The following is a 20,432-nucleotide window of genomic DNA, read 5'->3' on the forward strand; positions in this document are numbered from 1 at the left end:
TTTATTTAGCACAAGTGCCAGGCGCAGCGTTAAATGATAGGAATACGAAAAGGGAAAAACATCACTGCTGTTATTGTCCTAGACGTCATCTGTATCGCCATCACGGGAAACACACTGTGCTTAATGGGCTCAGTGTCATCACCAGCGCTTTACACACACATTGACTAATCTAACCCGCACGAGCACATGACAAAGTAGGGGCCGTTACTGTCTCCACTGTACAGATCAGGAATCTCAGGCACAGAACAGAAGTGCTTGCCCAACGTGTCAGATCACTCAGGTGGTAGGTGGGTGGCTGGGTCACAACCCAGACAAGGAAGATGGCAAGAATACACAGAGAGGAAGGTGCCCACACAAAGACTCAGAGTGCACCCATGTTTGTAACGCCGGAGGAGTCAGTGCTTGTAAAGAAGTAGCATGAGGTAAGGCCAAAAAAAAAAGCCACACAAAGGGCTTTGTATGCTGGGCTAAAAATGCATCATTATATCTGGGGGAGCTATTAGAGGAGGTTTTAGTAGAAAAGTACTATGATCAGGCCTGTAATTTAGAAATATTCTGCAGAAAGGACAGCATTTGGAGGCATTTCAGAAACACATATTTAGGGGGTGAAAAATATGGTGATAAAGTGGATGAAGAAACAAAGGAAGAAAACAGAAAGGATGAACCCCTAGGTTTCTGATCTGAATAATTAATGGTTCCTTTAATTACAACATGGAATCCAGGAGGAAAAGTTGGAGCAGGTTTTAGTAGGAAAGATAATGGGAGTATTTTGAAGAATGTATGTTGGCTCCAAATGATTTGTAGTTATAATCCCAGTTCTGTCTTACCACAAATAACTGTAAAGGCTGTTCACCAGGTAAAGGAACTGAATTCTTTTTTATTTTCATAGATCCTTTGATCTCTTCTTCAGATTGTTTCCCTTCTGTGTCTTCTGCATATTTTTTTCTTTTAATTTGACGATTTGATCTTCTTTTCTGTAATGAACCATAAGGATCATATTTATATGATAGATTTTAAAGGAAAGACTTAAAAGTAATTACTCCTAGTGTGGCAATTTTGTACATTATATTTTTGAAATTGTCTTTAACATCCATCTTTTCTCATTTTTCCTTTTAATTAAAGAAAGATTATAATTGGCCCTTTGCCACAGACTTAGAATCTTGTTCTACTTCCTAAAGTTTCAAGTAACAGTCATACCTTTATTACTTTTCTTTAGAAATTATTAGGATTAAAAATTTTTTTATTTAACTACTTCACACCTTGGGCAAAATATATTTTATTAGTAATACCTTTATTACTTTATTACTTCTCTTTAGAAACTATTGTTAAGAAGAGTAAAGACATATTTTATTTAGCTATTTCACACTTTGGACAACACATATATTAAAGTGTTAATACTTTTACAGCTTTTGCTCCAAACCTAAAAAGTGCATCAGATATATACTGGTTAAATAATTAATCGGGGACATAAAATTAGAACAAGATATTAAATCATTTTTACCATAAAACCCATGAATTTCTGTTTAAAACAGAATAAAAACATTTAAAAGAAATACATAAAATAATCCAGTAAATCTACCAAATAATTAAATGTATATGAAAGAGAAACCAGTGTTTTACTAACTTTACTAGCTTCCCTTAAAAAATAAAGAACACTTCAAAAGCAGAAGTAAGCCTTCTGAAAAGTACTACATTTTAAAATAATCTAAGTGATTTAAAATCAGGTATAATACACACGGCTTTACTTACCTCCCTAAATATCTAATATTTGATGTTCCCCACTATAAAATCAAAATCTCCACACTGGCTTGAAAATTTCAAAGGACTTAGGTTTGCTTTTTCCCCCACATCCCTAAAATCTCATGGGTGGAGGCATCTCAGCCAACTTTTCTATTTCTCAGGGTTTGGTAAATCTACCTTTTCTTCCTTTCTCCATGCCATTTTCTATATTTAGTAACTCCTGTGACATTCCCCCACAGTATAACCAGCAAAATGACCCATGCATTCTCCTTTTGGTTTCTGCCAATATGCTCAATTTGATAGGCCTTTCCTATTTCCACAGCCATTACAAAAGTGTCTCAATCAGTGTAGCAGGCTGAGGACAAACTGTTATCTGCATTCAAAAAACTGCAGTGGCCTTAAATGTGCCTCTGCCTCTTTCTCTCAAGTTGTGGAATACTGAGAGAAAGAAAGGCACTGACATGGTGAGTTAGGGGAGGTTAGTAGATAACCTCATGACTCATTTAGGATGGGTCACCATCTCCTGGTGACATGAAGATATTTACCTTTTCAAAACTCAAGGTGATACTTTTATTAATATGGGAGACAGGAAGGTGGCATAGAAAAGTGATAATAAAAGGAACTTCTAGAAACCCAAATCTTCCCACATCCTATTTTGAAAAAAAATTATCATTATTCGAGGGAGAAATTCTATGGATCTCTAACCTAACACTAGATTGAAGGAATATTTAGAGTTCTACGACAGGTATCACACAGTTCTGAATACTCAAGGATAGCTTAAGTTAATAAACCAACAGTGACATTTATTATTCTAACAATAGCATGTATCACCAATGTTATGTCTCAGTGGGCACAAATCTTCTAAAGAGTGAAGTTTAAGAATAGTTCAGTATACTTGTAGAAGATTCCATTTGATGTTTTCAGCATTAAAGTTTCTTTTCTGGTCAGTGAGGTATCTCTTGGAACTTTGAAATGCCTCATTTAGGTCTTTAGAAAATTGTAAATGAGTGGCCTGAAAGAATCCTTTGCACCAACAAAAGTGTATATTTAGGTGATTCTTCACAAGATAAAATGAGAGCCACGTTAACTAAGCTGCATACTCATCCTGTGAAGACTTTACCAGTCTAAAGGATGACTTAAAAAGTGTGAGTTATATGATTACAGTTGGAATATTATAAAATTATTATAGATACTATAAGATTATAGCCGGAATCATTACAGAAGAATAAATTATATTAGAATAAATTATATTCTACTAGAGAAGATAGCTACACATCAGGCCAAGTCAAATGAGGGGCCGCTCTCAACAAATTATCTTTCTCTGTCATGTAATATCTCTACTACCTTAAAAATACAAAAACTAATTTGGTGTACTTGTCTGGCTTTATTTCTTTATAATGTTTTCAAAGCACAATTTAAAATGGTAACAAATTCTTTCTTTGAATTTTTTTTCTAGCTTTTTCTTCTTAGAGGCTTCAACAGATCAAATTACAACACTTTACATAAGAAGTCAGAAATAGGCTTTTAAACAACTAATACATCATTCCAATAACGTTACTTGTTTCCTATAATAATCCTAACATCATGTGCTGTATGGGCTTTTTAAAAATATGAAGTCTGCAAATATAGTCAGACTACCGAAGTACTCTATATGAAGATTAAAGGTAAAAAACTTAAATATCACATTAAGATTTTTATTCCAACTGACTCCAAACCTAAAACCTAAATTAGTTTTTATGCCTTCAAATCTTGACAGTCCACTGTGGGTAAAGGCTACATGGCCCTTTCCATCATTCATATAATGGTACATTTAAACATATCAATAATATAGATTTATTATCACTTATTAGAAACTATTTCTTTCCTTCCCCACTGATATTTTTGTGTTAAAGCAACACAGCAAACTATAGTGAAAGGTATGGAAGAAATGCGCATGTTAACCTATTCTACCATTTCATTGTTTGGTGATTGATAACCATACTGGAAAAATGGCCAGCAGTATTCTAGCAAAAATTCAGCTGAATTTTCTCAGGTTAAATAAGTTAATGTAAGTTTGCCTAGGTTAAGGATAACATGTGAAGAAAACGCCAGGCCATATAGTATCAGGAGCTTCAGTCTCTGCCCTTACCTCAACTCTTGCAGCAGCCCAGGAGCCTTGAGCCACTACTCTCCCATTGGATAAGAAGCTGCATAAGGAAGAAGAAAGGCCATTCAGGGGCTTTCTGGCCCCATAATTCAACAACTGCCACCACCCATACGGCCTAGAGTCGTACTTTAATTATTAGAGAGCAGAGGGTGGCCTGAATTATTATGACCTTCGCTACATATATACTTTTTAACTTCACAAGGTTATTTTGAATATCCACCTATTCAAAAAAAAAAAAAAAAGGCAAAATGCACAGTATTTTTGTCCACATTAGGGGATTTTTAGTAAAATTGGTTATCTTTTCTTTGACAGAAGCAGACTAATGGAATTATCTCTAGGAATGATTCAATCCATTTGCTCTATCATTGTATGTGATTCTCAAAATTAGTATCTCTGTCATTAAGTTCACTCAAAAGCACTCTGTAAGTACAGGGTAATATCACTAGATATTTCTCCATGCTAAAAGCCATCAGGGACTTTGGACTGTTATTTAACCTCTCTGGGCTTTGGTTTCATTATCTGAAAAATGAAGGGTTTTGAGAGGATATGTAAGTTCCCTCCCAGATCTAGCATTCTATGGTAATACTACTAGGAGCACGTTTTAATAATGCAGTCTTAAAGTTCTACCATGTAATAAAATATAGCTTCACTACTAGAGTATAAATAACCATAAAGCAGTTTTATGCTATCTAATTCTACCAGTGCTTCATTTCTTGGAAAAAAAAATGTAATACTCACTTGAGGGTCTTCCTCTTTGAGTGTGTGCCGAGGCATTTGCTCTGTGTCAGATATTTCATCTGAAGACTCATTCTTTCTTTTTTGTTTCTTACCCAATGTAATAATGAGTTTGCTGTTTCAAGAGGAAAAGAATCAACAGTAAGAACTCTTTTGCCTTTTTCTATTTTTGGTCATATTAAGATTGGCATGATAAACTTTTTTCCATTTTGTATCACATGAATGTTCAACCAAAGATGATAACTATCATGAAATCCATAATGACATTTTCAAGACAAGAACTATATTCTAGTGGAACAAACACAAACCAATAATACAGTTAACATACTTGTAAGTATAGAAAGGCAACCATGTTTTATCACTTGTTTCTCAGGCTCAAAATCGTTTTTCATGGGAAAAATGTCAGATGATAGAACTGTACTTAATAATTAAAATAATCCATTTATTATCTTGTAGGTTTGGAATGAGGGTTCTTTTTCCCCCCATCTACCTCTTACTAAATTCAAACTCCACTTAATGTCCTTCCCTAGAAGTCTCTACTACTTTTTACCCTAATTTCTCCCCTACACAAACACTTTAACAAGGAATTGTTCTTTCATTATTTCACTCATGTAAAGGCTTATCTTAGCTGTACTGTATGTTCCTAAAACGTTAAAAACTCTTCTTTTATATTGTCTTTTTTTTTTTAATTTTTAAAAATGTTTTATTTATTTCTGAGAGAGAGAGAGACAGAGAGAGACAGAGAGAGAGAGAGAGAAATAGAGAGGCAGCGTGAGCAGGGGAGGGTCAGAGAGAGATGAAGGTACAGAATCTGAAGCAGGCTCCAGGCTCTGAGCTAGCTGTCAGCACAGAGCCCCATGCGGGGCTTGAACCCACAAACTGTGAGATCATGACCTGAGCCAAAGTTGGATGCCTAACCGATTGAGCCACCCAGGTGCCCCTCTTCTTTTATATTTTCACAGTTTGCCTGTCTCTCTCTCAGACATACGTGTATATGCGTATATTAATATTTATACACACCCATCAAATACAAATGTTTAAAATGAAAATGTATTTTCAACTTTTTTTTCTTGATCAGAAGTATAGAAATTACAGAGCTCCCACATTTCCTTATTTCTGTTTCCACAGATGAGAGGGCATGATTTTTAAAGCACTATACTAACCACAAACCATGCTAATTGCTTATCAAGGAAATTGTATTTTAGATATCCTTATTTCCAAACAGAGAAAACTTCCCAAAATACTTTCAAGTGTGATATATCAGAAACATAGAAGAATTTTCTTCAACAATTATTTACTAACGTGGGAGAACTTAGAGGTTAAAACCACACACTTTGAAATCATAGCATCATAGATTTTAAACCTAATTCCACCATTTACCTATCTGTAAGACACCTGGCAAATTACTTGATCTCTTTTAGCCTTAGTTTCCTTGCCTGGAAAATAGGGGTATTCTAATAACTACTTCTACTGTTGTTGAGATTTAAGTGGGATAATGCATATGAGCTAATCTAAGCAAAGTCCTGATACAGTAATTTCTGAACTAACCTCTAATTATTATATGCCAGGTGCTCCTAGGTTCTAGGATTTGAAGATAAAGCGGACACAGTTCCTAACATTAAAGTATCACTGGTTAGAATATGAACACAGTTAAGAGGCAAAAGTGGAAGTTAACTCCGGATATAATGTGAACACAAAAGAAGAAGTGCTTATGTCTACTGAAGAGTAAAGGAGGAATACAGAAAAGGTAAAGTTTGAGACAGGAAATGAATAATAAAAGGGAGTTTAATTAGTAGTGAAAGAAGAGGGAAGGTACATTCCAAGTAGGGGGGATGTTACAGAAGAATGAGAGAAATGTGCAGAGATAAGGTCATGTCAGAAATACACTAAGTACTGCAGCACCTGGGTGGCTTAGTCGGGTAAGCACGGACTCTTGATTTTGGCTCAGGGCATGATCTCATGGTTCGTGAGTATGAGCCCTGATGTCTGCTGTCAGCACGGAGCCCACTTCCAATACTCTGTTCCCTTCTCTCTCTGCCCTGTGCCGCTCAGACGCGCAAGTGTGCGCGCTCTCACTCTCAAAAATAAAATAAACACTAAAAAACAAAAAATACACAGAGCAGTGCAGGAGGAGGAAACAGAGATGATCATCTAGGCAGAGTGAATCAAAGATCCTTGTATGACATGTAAGGAGTTAATACTTTGGGTTAAGGGCAGCTTTTAAGCTCCACAGGGCAGGAATTGAAAACGGAATCTAAATCTATCTGTCTTGTTTACCACTGACAACAAATGGCTCTGAGATACTCTGAATAAATGAAAAAAAACTAATAAAGCAATTGTAAGGTATGAGAATTTTATACCAATAGGTTCTAGGGATTTAATAATATAGCATGATGATCCTAGTTAAATGCAATACTTCACTGTATATTTGAAAATTGCAGAGTGAATCTTAAAAGTTCTTATCATAAGAAAAAAATTTGTCACGGGTAAGGGGATGGGTATTAGCTACACTTACTGTGGTAACAGGTTTATAATGTGTACATATGTCAAATCATTATGCCGTACACCTTAAACGAATACAATGCCACATATCAATCATTTCTGTAAAATTGGTGGCAAAAGGAATTTCCAATGAGAGCAATGCAACTCAAAGAAGTAAAATGCAAGGCAGGGAAAGGAGCAATCTGGCAAATGACAGGTCAAGTGAGAGATGGAGAGAGCAACGCAGGGCTATGGCCATATGGATGAAGAGGTGAAGAAAGGCACAATTTTATTATGAAGGCAGAATTGAGAGATGTGGTCACTGACTGGTTGCCTAGATGCAAGAAAATTCTAGAGTTATTCTCAGATTACTCTTGTACTGTATTGCACGATTACCACCTTCAACAGGAGAAGGATGGCTCTAACTTGGTATGTCACCTGCACTCTTCTGACGATGTGAAGAAAGCGAATGAGAGGTCCAAACACAGCTTATGTTGGAACTAGGAAATCAGAGAGGGTTCAAAAAGATATTCTGAAAAAATATGAAGGAAGCAGCTGTGTTTATATTTCATTCCCTCTCACAGCTTTCACTGGTCAAGTCTTCCCCTGTCTGGTGCTGTTTCCTTACGTTGGTTTACCTCCTAAAATACAACTCTCTCTTGAGGTCATGTCTGCTATTAGATACCCCATGATCCCGTTCTTCCTCCCACTCATCCGCACTTCCTAACAAGTCGTCTACACGGACGGTTTCATTTTCAGTCCTCAACCTGCCATTATCTGAACTGTTGGAACTACTTTTCATTTTCAAAGCTTCCACTTATCCAGCATTTATGGAGCTGGTCACTGCTGACTTTTGCACGCATTCTCTCATTTGATGTTTGTACAATTCCAAGAGGCAAATACTAGCATTTTATAAAAGGAAGTGGAGGCTTAGCAAAAAAATGTGTTCCAAGTCACACCTACAGTAAGGATAAAGATAAACATGAAGCATGCCTCATTCCAAAGCTTAAAATCCTAATGTCTGAGGCCACAAAGGACCTTTGTAATGCCAAACCCAAAGGGAATTTTTAATGTTTTATCTAATAACGCATAACGAATCAGTTTTTCCTTTTCTGTATCCTTGGCTCTGAGACACAATGCTCTCCTGGTTCTTGCTAAACTTCCTTTGCTCCTCTTCCTCCATCTATTCTTAGTATTGTTAGTTTTCAGCATGATTCAGTCCTTGACAACTCTTTTCTATCCGTCCTGTAAACTTTGGTATTTCTCAAACTAGGGTCTTCAGCCTCCTTTTCTATTGACAGGCCCTGAGAGATGAAATCTATTCATAAAAACAACTGTTTCTTAGATATGTCCACACAGATATCCCACTGATAGCACAATCTCAAAATGCTCCACAATCTCAAAATGCTCCAAATACAACCCCTCACTTTCCCCAAACCTAACAGTCTACTAAGTGAAGTTCAGAAAAGCACATGCATCAAAAGAAAACAGGTTGGTGAATTTTCTCAAATGAACATGAATGTGTAACCAGCTTCTAGATCAAGAAACAAGACATTATTGGGGCACCTGGTTGCTCAGTCAGTTAAGTGTCTGACTTTGGCTCAGGTCATGATCTCACAGTTGTGGGTTCGAGCCCTGCGCTGGGCTCTGTGCTGACAGTGTGGAGCCTGGAGCCTATTTCGGATTCTATGTCTCCCTCTCTCTGTCCCTCCTCCACTCATGCTCTGTCTCTGTCTCTCTCTCTTCCAAAAATGAATAAATATTTTAAAAATTAAAAAAAAATAAACAAGACATTATTAGTTTCCCAGAAGTCTCCTCTGGTTCCTCCTCTTCCAGTAAAAACCTTCTCCAAAGGCTAAGCCTGATGTTTTCTGGGATTACACAATACAGCCTAAGACACTTAGGCAGTTGATCTTCAGTGGCAGGGTCAGGGATAACTGTAAGTAAATCAGGTAGTAGAAATACACGTTTGAGTACTCTCCCATTTGCTATACATCTCCAAACCTAAATGTATGTTTTAGACTAGTCTGTATATGAGGCCAAAACTAGTAAAAAGGAAATTTAGCTACTTAAATAACAATTTCCCATGAGATGCAAACTAAGGCCTGTTAATACCCTTCAATATGTTGCATAAAAAGGCATTTTCTCAATGTTGGGTAAGCTAACCGAATGCATCTTCTGATGCAGGTTGCTTAAAAACTCAAATCTATAAGGTCACTTAAAAAATCAAATCCCAAAAGTAAAAAAAAATCAATGAAATCAGAAGCAGAGATACTTAAATATTTTGTATTTATGCCTTACAATGAAGAGGTTATCCTGTTCCTCTGTGGTAGTATAAGGTAATGAAATGAAATCTCTCTCAGGACAGTGTACCAGGCTGCTTAAACATTAGTTTTATAGGTAAGTATTGCCTAAATCTCTATAAAAGAAATACTAATAACTGTTGCCAGATCAACCTTAGACATTCACCCTCTGTGGTGGAGGAGGGTAAGTCAGATAAAAACATCTCCCATAATACCTTGGATAAGCCTTCATTATATTATTTTTAAAATGCTCTTTAATAAAAATTTTTTAATATGTATTCATTTTTGAGAGTCAGAGCTTGAGTGGGGGAGGGGCAGCGAGGGAGGCAGAATCCAAAGCAGGTTCCAGGCTCCAAGCTGTCAGCACAGAGCCTGATGTGGGGCTCGAACCCATGAACTGTGAAATCATGACCTGAGCCGAACTTGGACACTTAACTGACTGAGCCACACAGGTGCCCCTACTTGAAAAATGTTCTTCAAAACAAAACAGGGCCTTTTAAATTTTATTTTCCATATATTCTCTATTTTCTTCCAATGTTGTACTACAGGCCTGGAATAGGCATCTTTTTTCACGAACTCATTAACCATTCTTAATCCAAGCAAAAATTTGTTTAAATCCTAATTTTATAAGAGATCTTTCAGATATATTAGTGATCTACAAACCTTTCAAAGTTCAAAATATTCACACATACCCTTTCTGTTCAAAAACGGTGCATTTCCATGGTAGGAAACAAGTTGATTCTAAAACATTAAGTCATGCCTGACTGACATATTTCTGAGTAAAAAATACAGATATATTTTAAGACTTAAAAACTAGGGTTACTTATACAGAACACTGATTCTTGGAAATAATGAAGTCAAATTGGTTTGTTGTAAAGTTCTGAAACAGTTATATAGGTGATACTACAAAGGGGAACAAAAATTAGGTTGGTATTAATGAGTAATTTCTAAACGTGTGAGGCAGACTTCATTAGAAGGCTGTCTGTTAAAAATAAAGATTCCTAATCAGAAAACCTGAGACAAACCCAAACTGAGAGACATTCTATAAATTCACTGGCCAGTGTGCTTTACAGGCGAAAACACCATAAAAGACAAAGACTGAGGAACTGTCCTGAATTGGAGGAGGTGTAAGGTGGGAGGACCACACAATGAAACGTAGGTTCCCGGCCAAAACAAACGGAACTGACAAATTTGACACAAGGTCTCTAAGTTAACAGAATCGTGTAAGTGTGTGTGTGTGTTTTCTGTGTTTGACAATCGTGCTTTGGTTACATAAGACGTTAACATTTGAGGAAGCTGGGTGAAGAGTCTAAAGGACTTCTGACCTACTTTTGCAAGTCTGATATTAGTTCAAAATAAACAGTTAAAAAAAATTACTGATCTGTAGGTCCCAACCCTCAAGATTCTGATGCAGGAACCCTGAAGAGATTCTGACATGCCACCAGGTTTGGGAACCACTGGTTCAGCTACTGTCACAGAAAACTCTAAGAACAAATATTCAGGATAATAAAACTATTTTATATTCATAAAGCATTTAAAATACCAACGTGCTTTTGCCTGTAATATCTCAGTGGATCCTGAGAAAAACTCTGACATAGATAAGGTATCAGTCCTACAATACTAATAGGGAAACTTCAGCTCCAAAAGGTGAAATAAACAGCCCAGGTCCCAAGTTTAGTAAAAGACAATAAAGGTCTCTTTATTCCTGGTCTACTTTTTCGAACACATCTTACTGATTTTAAAATAAAATGACATTACACTTCAGTCAGTCAATAAATACTTAATTTCAATAAATATGCATAGTTTAATGCATACAGAGAAATATGAAACTATTACTGTCATTTTGTAATTAAGGTTAAAATTTATCTTATTTTCAAACAACCAGAAATCTCTACTGCCCATATAATGACAAATGATTGCCATAAATATTATGTGAGGGAAATCAGATGATCCAAAAGTAGAAAAAATAAAATGAAATCAGATAAATAAAATACCCAATTACCGAAGAGCGTTCCATTCCTCCATCATGGATCAGAAAGACCCTACTGTATGAATTCTAAAATAAGACTGGATTATAAATGAAACTAAAATTTCATTATAGATACATTCTTCATATAAACTGACAGTCTGCTATTCTTAGAAATATCACCAAAGTAAAGTGCCAAATACAGAATATATTAATAATAAAGGCTTTTTGCAAGTTTTTTTTTTTAACATTAAAGGAATCTGTTATCAGTGTTAGCAAATTGTAGCAACAGATATTCAGGCAAGTGAAAGAACTAAATATCAAAACATTGCTTGTTTCAGACAGCAAAGGGCAATTTCAAACTAAGTATAAATTTGAAATGTTAATTCATTTGATAAGTATAGGCACTAGAAAACCTCAGTGTTTATACTTGACATCTATATTTGATTTTCAGATGTAATTTATGCACTCATCTGAATCCTGCCCACATGTTTATTAGCAGAGGCTGGGTAACAAGCTGCATTCTACACAGTGTCAATCTGTAATTGCCCCCTGCTGATTCTCTCTTTGCAATAATTGGACAAACAATGAATCTTCCCCAATTAGTCCATTTGTTGTAATTAAAGCATCCAATTCATCATAAGTGAAGGAAACAAGCAAAAATACTATTTCACATTATAATGCTGAAAGGCACTGCGGCTACTTTTAAGGTCATAAAATATAAACTTTTTTTTTAAAAGAAACACTTATAATCTGGTGAAATTTCTCAAATTTAAGGGTCAAGTCACGATGCCAGCTTAAACTCCTTTGGGAAAAATAAGTTTTAAAAGGTTTCTTTATTTTAGTTAAGCCTTAAATTTGTGAAAGTAACATTGCATACTCTTGGTAACTTGGACTTCCTGTTTAAGGACAGATATGATTTTTTTCAAAAAGCTGAATTCACTGAATTGTTTCATACAGTTACTAAGGATATAAGTATTAGCTAAGTATTAATCACAGTCAATATGCTTATCAGCATAGTTTCTTATTCTTAAAAAATACTTTGTTTTTTAACAAGAAAATGTGAACGTCTGGGTGGCTCAGTTGGTTAAGCATCTGACTCATGACTTTGGCTCAGGTCATGAGCTCATGGTTCATGAGACCAAGCCCTGCGTCCAGCTCTGCACTGACAACATGGAGTCTCTTTGGAATTCTGTCTCTCTCTCCCTGCCCTTACCCCACTCACCTAAGCACACTCACTCTCAAAATTATTATTTTGAAAAAATATTATTTCTCAAAATAAATAAACTTAAATAAAAAAGAAAGTATTGTTTATGCTAAAAAAATATTGACAGAGTAGGAGCATTAAATCAAAAACTTTACTTCAGTCATTCTAAGATACATATTTTTCCCACATACTAACATCTACTGAAATCAAGATTCATTTAATAATCAAATATATGCCATAGTTTTAACTTGCCTTTTTTTCCTTTCTTACTGACACACAAAATAATGGTGTATCTTATAACCGATGACATCTTAGATCCAATGAAATACATACAACACACTGTTTGCTAATAAAAGACCTTAGTAAGGTCTTACATTTTACGTAAAAGTATACTTCTTAAAAATGGAACTGTAAATCTTCATTAAATTCATAATAACAAATAATGTATGCTGTATCAATTCTTTCTGCAGATGAATGTTTCAGATTTTCATGGAGTTTAAGTTTAGATCTAAGGAGTGAAATCAATAAAACATTTTACCTGCTTGGCATTTAAAAATTATGGAATTTCTATGGACTACTAATGGTATATGATTAATAATTAAAAATACATAATAAATGTACACCATACATTTTTCAAAGTTTTTAAATCATATGCCCAGAAACAATAATTAATACATTTATATTTTATTCAAACAGATATTAAATTGTTCTATTTTGAATAAATTCAATCAGAGTCTTGTCATTTTATTAATAACATGGACTATAAAGTCATAATTCTCAATTTCTGATGATTCCTTGTATTTTTTCCTCAGATTTTGTTTGTTCATTTTTCCCCATATATTTTGTTATTTAGATATAAATATATCTCTACAGCATGCATATGGACAAACCTACATTTAGTTTTGTTCACAAAACACATACATACATATATGTGTATATATATGATGTTAGGTAATTAACAAATTTTATTTCCCCTCTTCCTTCTTGGGGTTTCAAACAAACTACAGCTAAAAACAGGCACAACATAATTTCAAATTTTAATTATGTTTGTTTTCCTTTACAACATGACATCCTTAATTTCTACTTGAATTTGATAAATATTTCCTAATTTAGATGTTTACTGCTTTAACTAAAGAGAAAGGCTATTTCCAGCACCCGATATCTAGCCATACAGAAAAAATAATTATGGATTACACAAAAAAGAAAACAGAAAGTTTAATCATGAAGAACTACTACTGATTAAATTTATGGGGACACAAAACATTGTTAAGTATCAAAATCTATCTATGTGAATTGAATAATCTGTAGTACAAGGAAGTATTCTAGCTGGCAACATGGAAACATAATTTAAATGTCAAAATTACAAGCCATAAATTTTAAAATGCTCCAATCAAATCATGTGGTATTCTTTTTTAATGTTTTAAAAGGTATTTATTACACAGACAGTGAGTGCACGGTAAATCGAGAGAAAGAGAAAGAGAGAGAGAGGGAGGGAGAGGGAGGGAGGGAGGGAGGGAGGGAGAGAGAGAGAGAGAGAGAGAGAGAGAGAGAATATCTTAAGCAGGCTTCATGCTCAGGGCAGAGCCTGTCAAGGGCCTTGATCCCTGACCCTGAGATCATGACCTATGCCAAAACCGAGACTTGAATGCTCAACTGATTAAGCCACCCAGGTGCCCCAAATTATGTGATATTCTACTACACAATCTCAAATCACAAATAGAGCCCTAAGAAAATTCTACTTGAAGTCTTAGAATGAATTTATTTTATAATTTAACTTTCTACTATTACTAAGCTATTCTTGTGGTTTCAGCGAAGGATTAGTTTGCCATTTCTGTTTTTGATTTATCAAATCAAATTCAACCATTTGGTACCATTTGATATTTAACCTTTCACTCATTCATCCATTGGACAAAATTCATTCCACTCCTTTCATGGAGCATCTATTATGCGCCTAGTGTTAGTAAAAAAAAAAAAAAAAAAAATCTGCTATTCTACATGAAAGGGAGCTTGTTAGAACCTGACTGCCAAGATCATAAACAACATTAAAGCAGAAAAAGTTTGTTTCCTGCCCTACCTCACTCTTTATTTTACACCTGCCATTTCCATTTCAACTCACACCCTTCCACATAATAGTGGGCAACTCTTTCAAACTCAAGGTATATTTCGAACAAAATTTACTTCTCCTGAAATGCTACTCTAGCTACTTGATAAACAGAAGAAGCAGGCTCATGAAAAAAGCCATTAATAAGTTAACCTATTACCTCTCTTAAAAATTAGTAACTGTTTTCGTTTGTCTGTTTGATTTTCTTTTTTAAGTATATGTGCTACTGAATTGCGCAGCCTCCGCTTGATTTTTTAACTGGTCTTATTTAGGAACAGAGCCTTAATGGAAAGAGAATCTAGGCAGGTAAGTGAAAGTTTAGGCTTGAAAGAAGGGGCGTGGCTCATGGTCACAGGCTTCTCCCAAAATAGCTACATGCTATTTACATTTTCAGAAAACAATAATGGCTAACATTTATTTAATTCCAGGTACTGCTCCATATGCTTTAAATGTTACTAAATTATTTCATCCTCAAAATAACACCATGAATCAAGTACTATCATTATCCCCTTTTCACACAAGAGGAAACTAAAGCTTGGACCTGTCCAGGGTCACACTGCTTGTAGGGGACAAAACTGGGATTTGTACAAATGTTCCTGACTCCAAAGTCAAAGCACTTAATCAAATTTGCACACTGTGTGGCAGCCTAACTCACAGAGGTGTAAAGATTAAATGAGACTCTACAAAAGTGCTCTGAAAAGGATACATTTTCCTTGTATTAAAATATTAATCCACAAAAGTAGCAGAAATAATGAAAAGGTTTCAAGCACCCTAGCAAGCAAGGAGAAGCAATACAATGACACGTATGGGACAAATAAACACCAATTCTGACTATATGTCAACCATAACTCACTGTTTACAAATTTAGTTACTCTAAAAATTTCTATTTTACACTGCTGGTGGTTAAGCTCCAGCATACATTCCCCCTTCAACTTCATCTGGTATCTATCATTTGATATTAGCAACAGCACATTTCTCAAATAGAAAAATAAAACTTTCACAAGAAAATATCTAATATACCATGAAATACTGTTAATTAAAATTATGCAACTAAACTATTTAAATGATGACTTCACACAGAAATTAAAAACTGGGCATATTCAAAATTTAAATATAGCAGCTTACTGGAAAGCACACTAGTGAAAATATTTCAGCTCACTAGTACAGGTAAGCTCCCATTTTACTTACTTGGCTGCAACTTATAAATTCCTCTATCAGAAGGATGTTCTTATATTCTCAACAAGTTTTTCTCCAGCAACTACTCAGTGTCTTGCCACATATTTATCTTTTCAGTACAATTCTCAACTATTTTCTCAAGAATGCAATCTCTAAAAACAATTACTAAGTTGATCAACGCTGTACAGTATTAAAATCATTTGTTATAATAATCTCTAACAAAAATATAAATACCATAGGATAAGTCAAACATTCTACTGTGATATGTTACTACCCCCTACTACATTCACATTTTTCAAAAATCCATGTTTCTCTATTATAATTATTTCTAATTTCCTCTTATATACATTGTTTCTCTTGAACCAGATTTAATTCTTGTATCTTTTGCCTCTAGCTATTCCCTCCCAAATGTAAAGTTACTGTAACTTTTGAAGTTTCTTTCCCAGTTTCTCTTGGTTTGTACATTATTTTCTTAATGCCCTTCCAAACAGTACACCACTTTGCCCATGTCTCTGTGTAAGTTACAACTGGAAAACTTTAATTATACTAACTCTTCATGCATTAAACGATTAAATATAAGATTTCCTATTTAAACAAGACATAATGTTGAAAAAATCAGATACTTTTATGCAAAACCATTAAACATAAAAGGAGTAGAAACTTAACTTCCAAATTTCATTTTAGCTGTCTGCAAATAAAATGCAAACTCACAAATATTAATTACTGCTCTAGGGCAGGAGAGCCCATGTTATTTATGGTTTAGATGGAAAGGCATCAAGACATAACACTATAATTCAGTGTGGAGACTGCATTTAAAATGCTGAGACTTAATTTGTCTTACAAATTTGTGTCAGTTCTCAGCATCTATATAGTGTATCAGTAATTTCCTAAGCAAATGAAGATTTTCATAATAAACAAATTCTTTACTGTGTACTCTTTTGTGTGGGGGAAAAAAAGAAAGCAGATTAAACACTTTATCTAAAATTAAACACTTTATCTAAAATTTCACATAAAGCCTTAAAAATGACCAAATATTTCTGCAAAAATAACTCCAAAAGGTTGGGCTTGGGTTATTTTCACCCTTTCACGCAAAAATTGCATATAATACATATACTAACATTTATTATATTTTATTTTTTTTAATGTATTAGGTAAGCCGTCAAATAAAAACACTAAGTGTTTATGTACCCTCCTAGAGCAATTCCTTGTCCTTATAATTCTCTTGGAGCATTAATCCTCACCTGGCCTCTTTATTACATAAAGTAAATCAGAGAGATAGTGAGGGAGTAAATCAGGGAGAACTGACATCTGCTCATCACTGATTTTACAGTCTTGGTTTTCTGGCCATTCCATTTAGTCCAAAGTTGTGGTTTTTTGAGAAAACGCTGTATTTCATTTTTCCAAACTATAAGGTGCCCAATGAAGTACAACTAAGAGGTAAAGAAACCTGATAAAAAAAAAATTTCAATGCGCTTCCTATAAAGAAAGAGAATTTAAAACTGGCACTGCAATGGGTTTGATTTTCCTTTTTCTATTCAATGTATGCAATGTTCTCCTATAACTTCCTTTTACTAATATTAACGTATAGAAAGCTTTGTTTACAGAATAGTAAAACGCAGAAAATCTTGGATTATTGTCCAATTCATTCAAAAAGGAAATAAGCTACACATAGTAACTAACAAGTCAAAACTTCAAAGTAGGAGGAAAATACATCACACGCAAATCAAAAGTAAAAGATGAGACAGACTGCACTTTGACAAAAAAAAAAATTCAAAGGGAGTAAATTGATTTTGAAACCAACTTACCCAATTTTTGTCTTCTCTTTCAACTTAGAACAAGTTTTTGTTTTTTTGCTCTCTTTGTCCTTTGGCTTGGATTTCATCCGTCTACCTTTCTTTTCCTCCTTTCCTTCAACTGAAGCACTGGGAAAGTTCTCAGGACTCATTACTCGTGGAATATTACGTTCCCCACGCTCCTTTGCTTTTGCTATGGCCTCTGATATTATCCGATTAGCCTTTTCTTGCTTGCTTTCTGATTCCACCTTTTTTCTCTGTTTCTTCTCAGACATGACCCTCACCTGGGTATTCTGCAACTTAGTGTATGTCCCAGAGCCGTCACTCTTCTTGGAAGATGGAGGCTGGAGAAATCAGAATACTTTTTACACAACATATCAAAGTACAGCTAAACAATTTAACATAAATATCTGGACACTGAAAGTTATGCTTAATGAAGTAAAATACCTGAGCCAACACGTGAGTGCTACAAACAAATGTAAAATTGTAACATTTTGCTGATCTACAAATTAGTGTAGGTATATAAACAAAGCTCAACTACTGCTTTTAAAAATGGTTAAAGAAGGATAATGTGGATTCACTGCTATTTTCACAGCATTCTTGATTAGTTAGCTGATTCAAATTTTGTCCTCCAAATATTCTGTGCGTTTGAAATAAAACTCTTTTCTTTCCTTTTCACTCCAGAACTCTGAAAATTATTAATAAATTTAAGATAGCAATTTTGATTTAGAATAGCTAGCCCTTATAGTTTATTATTATTTTTAGAAATACAAAGCTTCTCTGCTTTACAAGAAATAAGAACTGGAACCTGAAATCATTTAAATCATTTTTTTAATGTGCAATCTATGCAGCAACATAGCTAGTTAGTAAACAGACATTCCCATACTTAAAATTAGAGAAAGTTTTAGTTTTTCCGTGAAAGAGTTAAGTGTGGATTTTTTTCTTCTCTCTCTATATCATAATAATTTTGCTCAAGCAATTCTGGGAAAAAACCTCAAGTTTTACAGTTTTACGTTAAAATTATTAATATTTTAGCAATATCACAGGAAGCAGATCAACAGCATTTTAAAAAGACGATCTTCTTCAAACACACATTCATCCACATATACTTAGATCACAGTTTTGTTATGTTCTTACCCGTAAACATGCCTCTGACTACAGCAAAGGAAAAAACCACCAGGAATTTCCAAACACATTTTCATGCTGATTCCAGTGGGCTTCACTGGATATCTTTTCTATACCTGCCTCATCAAAGGTTTCATAGCAGTGCTGCAGCACTGGGAAAGGAAGGAGGGCTTAGAATGCTCACTAAAATGCCACCTTAAGGCCTACAGGCTATAACAAATAACCAAGACTCGAGAAAACAGCAACAAGCTCAAGATGGCGATGCAGTACGACTCCCGCAGCAGCAGCCAGTAATAAGGAAGGTTATTCAATCCCATTAGCCTTTTAGCCCAAAGAACCCCTCCTCCTCCCACTCATTCAGGCTTTCACTTACCCTTCCTCTTGGCCTCTTCACTGAAGACATTTTTGGCGTCAGACAAAGGCTTGCCCTCTGCTTTTTCACCACCCCAGGCAGTGCTCAAGAAAAAAGCATTGAAAGAAGATTCCTAAATGGCCTATTTAGCAAGCTGCAACCAAGAGATGCACAACCCTCCACAAACACACATTGTGATTTATCAACACATTTCTGCCTTGGCAAGTTTATATCCACTGTTCATCCTATTTAGATATGAAAAAGGCTGTAAACCCCTCCTAAAAAGCTGAATTTCCTCAATAGCTGTAAGCAGATAGCCAGATTCCAACAAAGCACAGAAAGAAATGAATGCACAAAGCATCAAAATGCATCAGCATGAATATTAGAGATGTCGTTAAAAATACTGACTCCTTCTGCGGAAGTAGGCCAGCAGATGGTGCTACCAGTTATTATTCCATTAGACTCTGCAATTTAACCCCCAATGGACTGTTCTTCCCTCCATGTAACACATTAACTCTCGCGCTGCCATTTCCTGCAGTAAAGTTTTAGAAAATATACGTAAAAGCTGATTTTAAAAGATCATCTGAAAACTCAAACTGTGGCGAAGTGGCTTTCTGCAGCTATCAATGATAAAAGAGAATCGAATGCAACTTTTACTGGAGAAAAATACTTTTCTCCAGGACACCATAAAATACTGAAGTAGGAGAACAGCTAAAGACGAGCAAGGGTTAAAGAGCAGGTCATGCAAATGAACACATAACAAGTGACTTCTCGTTAAGAAATTAGGTAAGTTCTCTCAGAATTCTTCTAACAAAAAGCTAACACTGTGGTTTTAAAAACAGACAAATGAAGCTATTTTCATTTAAATACTAAAGAGAAGTTTAAGATTTTGAAAAGAACACACAAGAGCTGCCTATATGCCCACAGAGAGCAAACAACACCTCAAGTTTTTCCTTATTTAAACCTGGAAAAATATGTTAACGTATATTCCTAACATCAAAAACACATAAAACATTCCTGACCTTTACTCTTCATGTTCTATTTTAACTGAACTGCTGAGTTTTTCAGATTAAATTTTGGTTTTAGTCCCTTGCTAAAAATAAATAACAAGTCTTCCTGAATTTCGGCACTAGAGCTTCTCTTTCTATAAAAAAACTGAGGCTGTTTTAATAAGCAATGCCCTTAAATACCTAAAACACAATTTTCACTGCTTTAAAATTCAAGTTTACTTCTTTCACTAATACCGTTTTTTTCAGTCGGCCTTGGCAAATTATCTGATATTTCTTTCAAAGAACGATTTTTGGGTT

The 20,432-nt window shown here is 34.9% G+C and overlaps 1 protein-coding gene and 1 long non-coding RNA gene across 9 annotated transcripts in view; one reads left to right on the plus strand and one right to left on the minus strand.

Moving 5' to 3' along the window:
• The window catches only part of CHD9 (chromodomain helicase DNA binding protein 9), a 155,792-nt gene that overhangs the window by 92,013 nt on the left and 43,347 nt on the right, over positions 1-20,432 (minus strand). For 6 of the 8 annotated variants that reach the window (XM_039241375.1, XM_039241365.1, XM_039241356.1 and 3 more), the window contains exons 2-4: positions 17,661-17,992; positions 4,625-4,736; positions 828-974 (exon numbers count right to left, since the gene is read on the minus strand). In XM_039241375.1, the coding sequence (XP_039097306.1) occupies positions 828-974; positions 4,625-4,736; positions 17,661-17,992 (591 nt within the window). Of the gene's footprint in view, positions 1-827; positions 975-4,624; positions 4,737-17,660; positions 17,993-19,146; positions 19,196-20,432 lie in introns of those variants that run through there. The other 2 variants (XM_039241393.1, XM_039241383.1) reach the window with 1 other exon arrangement.
• LOC120237956 lies at positions 48-18,108 on the plus strand. The gene is made up of 3 exons (XR_005530091.1): positions 48-194; positions 6,190-6,368; positions 17,920-18,108. It is a non-coding gene; the product is annotated as an uncharacterized LOC120237956 (long non-coding RNA).

Source organism: Hyaena hyaena, unplaced genomic scaffold (genome assembly GCF_003009895.1).
Source record: "Hyaena hyaena isolate Hyena2069 unplaced genomic scaffold, ASM300989v1 scaffold_7, whole genome shotgun sequence".
Taxonomy (NCBI): Eukaryota; Metazoa; Chordata; class Mammalia; order Carnivora; family Hyaenidae; genus Hyaena; species Hyaena hyaena.